The 12,974-nt window shown below is 40.1% G+C and overlaps 1 protein-coding gene across 1 annotated transcript in view; it reads left to right on the forward strand.

Annotated features, from left to right (window-relative positions):
• Positions 1–3,894: 3,894 nt before the first annotated feature.
• The window catches only part of LOC126473567 (coiled-coil and C2 domain-containing protein 2A), a 574,642-nt gene continuing 565,562 nt past the window's right edge, over positions 3,895–12,974 (forward strand). Inside the window, exons 1-5 of the mRNA XM_050100701.1 lie at positions 3,895–4,020; positions 4,202–4,501; positions 4,590–4,742; positions 4,825–4,908; positions 11,481–11,570. Of these exons, the coding sequence (XP_049956658.1) occupies positions 3,916–4,020; positions 4,202–4,501; positions 4,590–4,742; positions 4,825–4,908; positions 11,481–11,570 (732 nt within the window). The 5' untranslated portion in view covers positions 3,895–3,915. The remainder of the gene's footprint in view (positions 4,021–4,201; positions 4,502–4,589; positions 4,743–4,824; positions 4,909–11,480; positions 11,571–12,974) is intronic.

Raw genomic sequence — 12,974 nt, forward strand, 5'->3', positions numbered from 1 at the left:
TTCTGGACGTGAGCAGTATGTAGCAAGGTCTGGTTGTCAGCAATGTAAACAAGTCACTAGGTCCACTTGAAACTGAATTAAGGAGTGATCTCTACTGTAATTGCTGGAGTATGGTTGTCTGTGGGACTCCTTGCTTGTGTGTCAAAATCTTGAGCAGTTTCTGCCAGAATATTTGGATCTACCATACATCTCATTCTGTGAATCTGTGTGTACTGTGGAAGAGACTGACTGTCAAAAGTCAGCACACAAAATTGAAGATTGATATAGTCCTTCCTTTCTGCATTTATAGCTCTAATAGGCGACTATATTTCAACTAACTGTTTCTCTGCTGTTACCTTCTAATATACAACTTTATTTAATTTGTTTGAATATAAGATAATAGGTAATGTACACATCAATATATTTTCTTGCCAGTACTTGTGAATTCTCAATGTTCTTATCAATATCTTCACTCTTTACTTCTATTTTGAGCCTTTTTTCTACCTGAAACAGAAATGTCCAGTATGTTACATTTAGCTCCCATAGTATATTAGTAACAATGTCTCACAAAAACAAAGGGGTAACAGCAGGTATTAATAAGACATCCCAGGCCCCTAGGTAACTCAGTTCTATGAAAGAGTCATAATGAGCCAGAGGTCTTAAATTTCTACCTTATGTAGAAAACGTTTTTGTAGGAAGGTACTGGTGGCTCCACAAAAGTCATTCAATGTCAAAATAATATACAAAGCATATAATAAAAGCAAAGAAGACTGGGATTTCATAAAAAGGAGGCAGGAAGACAAGGGATGGAAACAAAGCGAACATGTAAATGAGCATTTTTCAAATATTACAGAGAATTTACAGCAAAAATTCTCAAAAACTAATATAAAACCTGTAAATAATTATGCAATAAGTACAATGATGTTACTACTAATCACAGAAAAGGAAGTCAGTAAAACTATACAAAAATCAAAATTAAAATGTCAGTTGGCTTAGCTGAAGTAACAGTGTGTGTACTGAAACATTGCATAGAGAGTATACAAGGTCCCCTAACAAACATAATAACTGAATCCTTCGCATCAGGGAAATTTCTAGAGTATTTAAAACAGGTAAGGGTTGCACCCCTACTAAAGAAAGGTAAAACAGAAGACAGAGAAAATTTCTGGCCCATTTTCCAGCTGTCACCGTTCACAAAAATAATTGAATCACATAGGAAAGCTAGACTAATAAATTATTTGAATAAGTACAACCTTTTAAGTGAATCACAGTTGGTTCCTAAAGTGGCAGAAATATGGAATCAGCCATAGCAGAAGTCACAAAATTAGTACTTCTTGCTCTTGACAAATATTAGTGTATTTCAGGCATATTTCTAGAGATTTTTAAGGTTTTTGATACAATTGACCATAAGTTTCTACTAAATAAGCTATAGCATTAGGAAAAAGAGGGGTAGCTAATGAGTGGCTCCTGTAATATCTACCAGATAGGATGCAAAGCGTGGAGATAACTCATACCTCAAATAAATATGAATTTTTAGTAAATCACTTATCAGAACCAAAATACATTAAAATAGGTGTTCCTCTGGGTATCATATTTGGACCAATGCATTTATGACTTCCCAGTGGTCATCTGTGACTTTCCATGGGGAAAAACTATCCTTGTTGATGACAGCTGGAGTGTAGTCACCAAGAAAACAGAATTCCTTGCATAGAAAGCAAATGAAATCTTGAAGCCAGTTTACGATTGATCAATAACAATGAACAAAAGAAAATTAATGATACAAATTTCAGTTTGAAGAGGGGAAATGACATTGTTAAATTAAATGGAGGTGGCACCTTTGTGGACAGTATAATAAATGAATATTAATTCTCAGTTAAAGTGGTGTGAGCACACAAGGCTACTTCAAGCATAATGTCATCAACATGTTGTGAACATAGGGTCCTGTCATCAACGTGTAACAGACAATGTCTTTTAGGTACATACTGTTCATACCTACTCTTAGTTCTTGAATGTGGACTCTTTTTCTGGGGAACAAATGGACAAAATATGAACACGATTTTAGAACTGCAGAAAAGGGTCACAAAAACAATAATCTTAAATATTAGATGAGTTCATTGTACACATCAAAAGTAACACTGATAATTACTGCACAATCAACTACAGCTCCATCTACAACCATGGAGCAAACTCTAGACTGGAATTACATTTACCAAGAAAGAATAAACAAAACTCAAAACAGCATTTTCTACCAAGGAATAAAACTGTACAATAAAATACCAGAGGAGATGAAAGAAACAGCATAAATAAATGTGTTTAAAAAGGCAATTAAAAATATGTGTTAAGCAATAGAATCAATAAATTAAAGGATTACTTAGTTAACACAAACTAGGCAGTTAGTAAAAGTGCAAGACAAGTAAATAATAACGATGATATCAAAACACTTCAAGACTACATTTTTTCCTTCTTTTTTACTTTTCTGTTGAAACCTACACCCAAAGCTATATATATGTTACTAACGCCTCATACTTCTTCTGAGCTCAACATCTCACTGCTGATTCAATTTTTCAGCCCAGCAAATTTAAAGTTGCAGTGCCCTTAATAGTCCTGGTGTCGGTTCATACTGTGTGTAGTGTTATGAAACAATGTGTGTATAGTGCAGTGACTGGGAGTAAGAAATGAATGAACACCGTAGTATTAGCGATTTGCATTACTACATAACTTATTTGTGAACAGTATTGTACACTAGATATAAACTGAATGAAGCAGCACTGTTTTAAACAGAGTTGACCTCGTATTTAGAAGAGTGGAGGCTCTGCTGATTTAAGTTCCTTGGGATTTCCCTAAATTACTTCAGGCGAATGCTGGAATGGTTCATTCTATAAAGCCATGGCTAACTACCCCTGTTCCATTCTAACCATACTAGACCCATACATATGTAAATTTCTGTAAGTGTGATTTACTTTATTTTTGTTGTTCTTTAATTAGGATGTTCCCAATATCCTTCTAAAAGGGATCTATCGATGAATAACACAACAGCAACTACTTCCACTATTGTTAGATGTAAAGGATCATTTTCCCAACTGCCATTGGGTGTAGTCTGCCTACATTCTTACTTACATAAAAAACATTTGGACCAGCATCAGTATACCTATAAAGTCTTGGTAGGCTGGAGGTTAATAATATTCTGAGGAGTGTTCTCATTTATGTTTATGCTGTGACAGATGGAGCACACACTTTTGCTACCTTACATTTATTTCGAGAGCCATTTGTTCTTTCAGAGACTATCCTAGAAATATTAGTAGCAATGATTTTCTTCTTCTCGTTCCTAGCAACTGCACTTACATCCGCTGGGAGTTTACGAGTACTTGCTACATCCATATCAATCTGCATCTGATAATCTACAGTTGATTCTGTTACAGGTTTATCCACTACTGCAATACCTGTCTGCATATATTTGCTTGCAGTTATTTTTGTCGTGCTGCCGCACTCTCCGTACTGCCCACTGTACATGTCGTTCTACAAGCAGTCTGGACACAACAATTGCTGCACTTCTTTAAGCGTGAACTTCTGCAGAAACAGGAAATGTAATGCGCAGATTTGCTGCTTAATTACTAGCGAACAAGAGTAAATGAATAAATATTACACAGAGCGATCCGAATTACAATGTTATTGGTGATAATTTTGCATCTTGGTACTTTATATCACACTCTAACTGTGACAACAGTCTAACGTGATATCCTTTTCCTCCAACAAAATTCGCCAGTGATAAAATTCGAGCGTCTTGGTCAGTGATCTATGGTCGGTGCAAGGAGGTTAACCTCATTGTGTCCGTGGCATCCTTATTCGCTACATCTCTGATATATTTGTTTACGTCGTTTCCATGGCAACGTGCTTGTGTTTATGTTTGTAATACAATGATACTTTGATATATTTGTGACAATGTCGCGCAAACATCGAAAGGGGACAGAAGATATTGAAGAAGGCGATATAGTGACCGAGGAAGAACTTAAAACTATTCGCCGGCAGTCGAAATCGTCAGCTTGGGTTAGTAATATTATTAAACGCGATGGGAGTGACAGCTTTCTTGTAGAACACTTTTCATTTGACTGAAACGAATTTGGTGATGAAATAATGAATAGTTCAGAGGGTTATAAACAGTAGTTCCGCGATCAGAGCCTTAAAAATTATTGAGTATTATAATTTCATTGCTGTTTGTGATTTATAGGGTAACGATGAAATGGATAGCTACACTGTGGTATCTGAAGTTATTGTACATAGAGAGATGGAGCAAATGGAAACAACATTTACATCTCCTACAGCACGAAGTGTTTCATCTGTTGTGTCAGCTACTAAAGACAGAAGAAGGAAGAAAAGCAGTAGCCATTCACTGTCACCGAAGTCAAAAGCCTCCAGTAGTGATGTGATAGAAGTCCCATCTCCTACAGTGAGAACAATCTCTCCGTCCACCTCCGTTTTTCATTCGCCAGAGAAACTGAACAGTGACACGAATATTGTCCCTGTGCATGTAAGCAGTGCTGCTCAAGTGTGGATGTGTGTGTAAAGAAGAGTGACTGTGCAAAAAATTTTCTTGCGCTGCAATTTCTCTGTTGCAGGAAAATACATCAAAACTTGGTCTGCTACAAGAACATTCCACAATTGATCCAAAAAATGAAGCTATGTCTCCTAAAGAGCAACCCAGTGATTTAAATGAAACCATTAGATTGGCTTCTCATATAGAAAAAGTTAAAAGTAAAGTAAAGACGAAGGTAAAAATTAGCAGTTCAAATCTGAAAATAATTCTCCTGTTTATATTTGTTGTCTCATACTAAATCATGGGTTTATCTACAGCACAAAGAACATTTGTTATCAAAAAACAGACAACAGCCTCATTCTAAGCAAGGTATGCTGAAGAAGATAAGTAAAATTGGAAAGGTATGTATTGCATAAATTATGGTAAAGTAAGCATAATTCCAGAAAGTATTTTTAGGCTTAAATGTAGTGTTTGGCGTGTAGAAATGGATTCTGTCTTATAGATGGCTATTCTTTTTCTATTTGATGTCAAACATTTGAATTCAACAGCACTTTATTTTTGTGCAGCATGTACTTCTATGTGTTTTTTTAAAGGTGTCACATCATTTGTTCCTTTTTGTGGCATAAATGTCTGGTTTGTACGTTAAAAATTCTAAAAGTGGCATCGTTATTTTCTGTAAATACTTTGTCCATTGAAGGTAAATTTTCAGTGCAGGCCTACATATTTTACATTACTGTTGTTTGTTGTTGATTAAACATGATTATGTTCTCAATGCCTTTTAGGTAGGTTAGACAGTAATAGATTTAAAGATGTCCATTACAATTGTGGGGAATAAAGAATTGTCAACATATTCTCATTACTATGGTTGGCTTTAAATATCAAAATAGTGAAGTATTTGTGGCATTTCAGGCAGTGGATACTTCCTTCTGTTTGGGACATTGCACAGCATGCTGTGTTCTGCTGTTATGAAGCTTAGAGCTCGTTTCTGTGTAACCCAATTTTATTATTACTGAAAGAGTAACAAATGTTTTTGGGTGGGGTTTGCCTTTAGCAAAACACAATTTTATTTGTTGTCCCAGATATATTTCACTGCAGTTGCAGCATCATCAGAGTTCTTTTTTTATTATTATGGCTTCTTAGCACATGGTGTGGTTTTCCTGCTGTATTACGTTTTTACAGTGTCTGTTCTTCTTTACAGTTTGTCATCTGCAAATTATGTTTCACTTGTGTCTTCTTGTTTTGTCATCTTCTTCATGTAAGGTTCTGTGTATTGAGTTTTAGCTGTCAGTGACAGTGTCTGGGACAACAAACAAAACTGTGTTTTACTAAAGGCGGACCCCAACCAAAAACATATGTTATTGTTAAAGCAAACACACGCAAAAGAGCTTCAACCTCAAGATGATTACTGAAAGAAGTTTGAAGCATAAGAAAATTTGTACATTAGTGTATTTTTTATTATTCACTTCAGATTCTACAGAATGTTTTATTTTTTCAGTGTACTTCTTAATTTTTCAGTAGATCACAAGTGAGGTTTTACAGTTGATGAGATGCTGGAACTGCATTTGAGAGGAGTTAGAGATCCTAAACAGCCATTGTGATTTTGCTTTTCTTTTATATTTTACTTACAATGTACATAGGAATGGTTTCTGTTTAAAGACAACAACTGGTTTCATGCCTCATTTCTGTTGAGTCTCAGTTTGTGCTCCATGCCCCAAGACGTCATCGTTGACTGAGCATTACCTTGTAATTTCCCTTTCTTTCTTCCTTCTTTGAATGAGGAACTTTCAATTTCCTCTGTCTGTCACAATTTTTCACTCTCAGCTTAGCTGTGCCTCATCATTCTCATCTCATGTCACATGTTATTATGTCAGTACAATAGAGGGAAACATTCCACGTGGGAAAAATATATCTAAAAACAAAGATGATGTGACTTACCAAACGAAAGTGCTGGCAGGTCGATAGACACACAAACATACACTCAAAATTCAAGCTTTCGCAACCAACGGTTGCTTCGTCAGGAAAGAGGGAAGGAGAGGGAAAGACGAAAGGATGTGGGTTTTAAGGAAGAGGGTAAGGAGTCATTCCAATCCCGGGAGCGGAAAGACTTACCTTAGGGGGAACAGGTATACACTTTCACACACACACACACATATCGATCCACACAAACACAGACACAAGCAGACATTTGTAAAGGCAAAGAGTTTGGGCAGAGATGACAGTCGAGGCGGAAGTACAGAGGCAAAGATGTTGTTGGAAGACAGGTGAGGTATGAGCGGCGGCAAATTGAAATTAGAAATTAGCAGAGATTGAGGCCTGGCGGATAACAAGAAGAGAGGATATGCTGAAGGGCGAGTTCCCATCTCCGGAGTTCTGACAGATTGGTGTTGGTGGGAAGTATCCAGATAACCCGGACGGTGTAACACTGTGCCAAGATGTGCTGGCCGTGCACCAAGGCATGTTTAGCCACAGGGTGATCCTCATTACCAACAAACACTGTCTGCCTGTGTCCAATCATGTGAATGGACAGTTTGTTGCTGGTCATTCTCACATAAAGCTTTACAGTGTAGGCAGGTCAGTTGGTAAATCACGTGGGTGCTTTTACACGTGGCTCTGCCTTTGATCGTGTACACCTTCCGGGTTACAGGACTGGAGTAGGTGGTGGTGGGAGGGTGCATGGGACAGGTTTTACACCGGGGGCAGTTACAAGGGTAGGAGCCATAGGGTAGGGAAGGTGGTTTGGGGATTTCATAGGGATGAACTAAGAGGTTACGAAGGTTAGGTGGACGGCGGAAAGACACTCTTGGTGGGGTGGGGAGGATTTCATGAAGGATGGATTTCATTTCAGGGCAGGATTTGAGGAAGTCGTATCCCTGCTGGAGAGCCACATTCTGGAGAGTCTGATCCAGTCCCGGAAAGTATCCTGTCACAAGTTGGGCACTTTTGGGGTTCTTCTGTGGGAAGTTCTGGGTTTGAGGAGATGAGGAAGTGGCTCTGGTTATTTGCTTCTGTACCAGGTCGGGAGGGTAGTTGTGGGATGCGAAAGCTGTTTTCAGGTTGTTGGTGTAATGGTTCAGGGATTCCAGACTGGAGCAGATTCGTTTGCCACGAAGACCTAGACTGTAGGGAAGGGACCGTTTGATGTGGAATGGGTGGCAGCTGTCATAATGGAGGTACTGTTGCTTGTTGGTGGGTTTGATGTGGACGGACGTGTGAAGCTGGCCATTGGACAGGTGGAGGTCAACGTCAAGGAAAGTGGCAAGGGATTTGGAGTAGGACCAGGTGAATCTGATGGAATCAAAGGAGTTGAGGTTGGAGAGGAAATTCTGGAGTTCTTCTTCACTGTGAGTCCAGATCATCAATAAATCTGTACCAAACTTTGGGTTGGCAGGCCTGGGTAACCAAGAAGGCTTCCTCTAAACGACCCATGAATAGGTTGGCGTACGAGGGAGCCATCCTGGTACCCATGGCTGTTCCCTTTAAGTGTTGGTATGTCTGGCCTTCGAAAGTGAAGAAGTTGTGGGTCAGGATGAAGCTGGCTAAGGTAATGAGGAATGCGGTTTTAGGTAGGGTGGCAGGTGATCGGCGTGAAAGTAAATGCTCCATCGCAGCGAGGCCCTGGACGTGCGGAATATTTGCGTATAAGGAACTGGCATCAATGGTTACAAGGATGGTGTCTGGGGGTAACAGACTAGGTAAGGATTCCAGGCGTTCGAGAAATTGGTTGGTGTCTTTAATGAAGGATGGTAGACTGCATGTAATGGGTTGAAGGTGTTGATCTACGTAGGCAGAGATACGTTCTGTGGGGGCTTGGTAACCAGCTACAATGGGACGGCTGGGATGATTGGGTTTGTGAATTTTAGGAAGAAGGTAGGGGTGCGGGGTGTTGGTGGGGTCAGGAGATTGATGGAGTCAGGTGAAAGGTTTTGTAGGGGCCTAAGGTTTTGAGGATTCCTTGAAGCTCTGCCTGGACATCAGGAATGGGATTACCTTAGCACACTTTGTAAGTAGTGTTGTCTGAAAGCTGACGCAGTCCCTCAGCCACATACTCCCGGCGATCAAGTTACACGGTCGTGGAACCCTTGTCCGCCGGAAGAATGACAATGGATTGGTCAGCCTTCAGATCACGGATAGCCTGGGCTTCAGCAGTGGTAATGTTGGGAGTAGGATTAAGGTTTTTTAAGAAGGATTGAGAGGCAAGGCTGGAAGTCAGAAATTCCTGGATAGTTTGGATAGGGTGATTTTGAGGAAGAGGAGGTGGGTCCTGCTGTGACGAAGGACGGAACTGTTCCAGGCAGGGTTCAATTTGGATAGTGTCTTGGGGAGTTGGATCATTAGGCGTAGGATTAGGATCATTTTTCTTCGTGGCAAAGTGATATTTCCAGCAGAGAGTACAGACAAGGGTTCCACGACCGTGGTACTTGATCGCCGGGAGTATGTGGCTGAGGGAATGCGTCAGCTTTCAGACAACACTACTTACAAAGTTTGCCAAGGTAATCCCATTTCTGATGTCCAGGCGGAGCTTCAAGGAATCCTCAGAACCTTAGGCCCCCTACAAAAACTTTCACCTGACTCCATCAACCTCCTGGCCCCACCAACACCCCGCACCCCTACCTTCTTCCTAAAATTCACAAACCCAATCATCCCGGCCGTCCCATTGTAGCTGGTTACCAAGCCCCCACAGAATGTATCTCTGCCTACGTAGATCAACACCTTCAACCCATTACATGCAGACTCCCATCCTTCATCAAAGACACCAACCACTTTCTCGAACACCTGGAATCCTTACCCAGTCTGTTACCCCCGGAAACCATCCTTGTAACCATTGATGCCACTTCCTTATACACAAATATTCCGCACGTCCAGGGCCTCGCTGCGATGGAGCACTTCCTTTCACGCCGATCACCTACCACCCTACCTAAAACCTCTTTCCTCATTACCTTAGACAGCTTCATCCTGACCCACAACTTCTTCACTTTCGAAGGCCAGACATACCAACAATTAAAGGGAACAGCCATGGGTACCAGGATGGCCCCCTCATACGCCAACCTATTCATGGGACGCTTAGAGGAAGCCTTCTTGGTTACCCAGGCCTGCCAACCCAAAGTTTGGTACAGATTTATTGATGACATTTTCATGATCTGGACTCACAGTGAAAAAGAACTCCAGAATTTCCTCTCCAACCTCAACTCCTTTGATTCCATCAGATTCACCTGGTCCTACTCCAAATCCCTTGCCACTTTCCTTGACGTTGACCTCCACCTGTCCAATGGCCAGCTTCACACGTCCGTCCACATCAAGCCCACCAACAAGCAACAGTACCTCCATTATGACAGCTGCCACCCATTCCACATCAAGCGGTCCCTTCCCTACAGCCTAGGTCTTCGTGGCAAACGAATCTGCTCCAGTCCGGAATCCCTGAACCATTACACCAACAACCTGAAAACAGCTTTCGTATCCCGCAACTACCCTCCCGACCTGGTACAGAAGCAAATAACCAGAGCCACTTCTTCATCTTCTCAAACCCAGAACCTCCCACAGAAGAACCCCAAAAGTGCCCCACTTGTGACAGGATACTTTCTGGGACTGGATCAGACTCTGAATGTGGCTCTCCAGCAGGGATACGACTTCCTCAAATCCTGCCCTGAAATGAAATCCATCCTTCATGAAATCCTCCCCACTCCACCAAGAGTGTCTTTCCGCCGTCCACCTAACCTTCGTAACCTCTTAGTTCATCCCTATGAAATCCCCAAACCACCTTCCCTACCCTATGGCTCCTACCCTTGTAACCGCCCCCGGTGTAAAACCTGTCCCATGCACCCTCCCACCACCACCTACTCCAGTGCTGTAACCCGGAAGGTGTACACGATCAAAGGCAGAGCCACGTGTGAAAGCACCCACGTGATTTACCAACTGACCTGCCTACACTGTGAAGCTTTATGTGGGAACGACCAGCAACAAACTGTCCATTCACATGAATGTACACAGGCAGACAGTGTTTGTTGGTAATGAGGATCACCTTGTGGCTAAACATGCCTTGGTGCACGGCCAGCACATCTTGGCACAGTGTTACACCGTCCGGGTTATCTGGATACTTCCCACCAACACCAATCTGTCAGAACTCCGGAGATGGGAACTTGCCCTTCAGCATATCCTCTCTTCTCGTTATCCGCCAGGCCTCAATCTCTGCTAATTTCTAATTTCAATTTGCCGCCGCTCATACCTCACCTGTCTTCCAACAACATCTTTACCTCTGTACTTCCGCCTCGACTGTCATCTCTGGCCAAACTCTTTGCCTTTACAAATGTCTGCTTGTGTCTGTGTATGTGTGGATGGATATGTGTGTGTGTGCAAGTGTATACCTGTTCCCCCTAAGGTAAGTCTTTCCGCTCCCGGGATTGGAATGACTCCTTACCCTCTTCCTTAAAACCCACATCCTTTCGTCTTTCCCTCTCCTTCCCTCTTTCCTGACGAAGCAACCGTTGGTTGCGAAAGCTTGAATTTTGAGTGTATGTTTGTGTTTGTTTGTGTGTCTATCGACCTGCCAGCACTTTCGTTTGGTAAGTCACATCATCTTTGTTTTTAGATATATTATTATGTCACTAATATAGGTTTTTTCCCAACTTTTCCCTTTATTTCTCTATGTGTTTTTGGCCTTTATATATTTTCTGTTTCAAGAGTCCTTCATTGAGGCTGGTTAAATTTGTTGTATATAAGATATAGGAATAAATGTTACTGTACTTTTTTTTACATTTTGAAAAAATAAAAAAATAAAAATAAAAAAAAGAGTATGTGTGTTTCTGAGAGGAACCTGTGTCCAAAAACTTTTAATTCTTTAATTCTTATGGTAATAACTGGTTTCTATGTTGTTATTCACATATTAAACTTTAATTTGATTTATACAACTGAGTTAATACCATTATTTAAAACCACACAAGGTGTCAGCCATCATTTTAGCATAGATTATGGTTACTAGGTTGCCGTGAATGGAGAAGCAGAATTAAAATCATTGGAGAAGGAAGCAGTTAGAGAGAAATGGAAGAATACTTTATCAAAAACAAAAGAGGTAAGCTGTGGTTACCACTCTGATGATGTGACACTGTTAGAGAATTATTGGTGTCTTCATTCAGTAAACCATTGTGGGTCAGGTACAAAGATTCTTCTATTAAGCTTTCCAAACTAGAAGATGCACATAGTTTGCTAGATATTCACTTCACATTTTTTGTGGCAGCAAATTACAAATACAAATCATAGTTTTTTGACTGTATAAGAAAGTAAAATAGAATAGCTGATAGATCTCATGCTAAAAAATGTCATGTAGGTATTGCTATAGGGTCTTCTGCTCATTGTAGACTCTACAGATATTATCTAATAAGAGTTAGTATCCCACTTATGTGTAATTAAACTGATGTGTTCTGCCTGTTTTATTATTTAGTCTTATCTTAGAGCAAACATGTGGCATGCCAATACTCATATCATCGACTCTGACATGTCAGAACTGTATTCATACAACACATGATAACTATTGTTTTATGAGCAGTAATAATTTGGTCATCTACACAGTAAATGTATAAATGATAAGCAGCAACATTTGCAAAGGCAGTGACTGTCCTATTCATTTTACTTTATTACCTTCAACTGTAGTAAGCACAGTTCCTGAGTATCACATCACATTGTTGACTTATAGCTTGACCTGTGTTGTATCCCTGAAGGTTCCCCTTTATCATGGCATCTACAGAACACTATAAATGATTGAACAAGATAGGGAAAAAACTGACCACTTGTAGTTATCAGCAATCTGTTGCACAAAAATCGAGCTATAACATACTACACTTCATAGCTGCATACGGCATACATAGTCGGTTTTCTAAAAAATTGCATCAAGTTTTTATGCTTCCAAGACTAAACATCTCTGGTACATGCATATACATCAGTGTAGATTATTGATTGTATATTAAAATCATTTTGTTTGACATGTATCAAATAACTTATGAATACATGAAATTCTGGTAAGTTAGTAAAATGTTGGAAAGTAAATAAGTAGAGCCTACTGGGCAGCAGATAGGCACATAACAAAGAAACGAAGCTGTTGAGTTTGCATTCTTTCTAAAAGCAGACATACAGTTTGCTTAATTGTTCCTGTAGTTGCAACATATCAAAGGCTTAGAAGTGCAAAGTCTGACCATTCCACTGAATGGTACTTTTAACCTCCAACTTCTTGGCACCTTGGCAACAGTTAACTGATGGTGCCCACATGAAATAGATGAAACCTGTTATGAAATCAAACTGTGTGTGACTTGAGGTTGTTTCACCTGTATATTATTCACAGTGGTCTCTGTGCTCCCGACAGTCACAAATCTCTGCGTTTGCTAAATGTTGTTAGTGCATTAACTGGACAGCAGATTAGCTATGTGTTTATGAAAAATTCCTGTCACTCATTCTCTTTAAGGAATTAAAAGTCTTATAAATA

This window comes from Schistocerca serialis, chromosome 4 (assembly GCF_023864345.2).
Source record: "Schistocerca serialis cubense isolate TAMUIC-IGC-003099 chromosome 4, iqSchSeri2.2, whole genome shotgun sequence".
Classification (NCBI taxonomy): Eukaryota; Metazoa; Arthropoda; class Insecta; order Orthoptera; family Acrididae; genus Schistocerca; species Schistocerca serialis.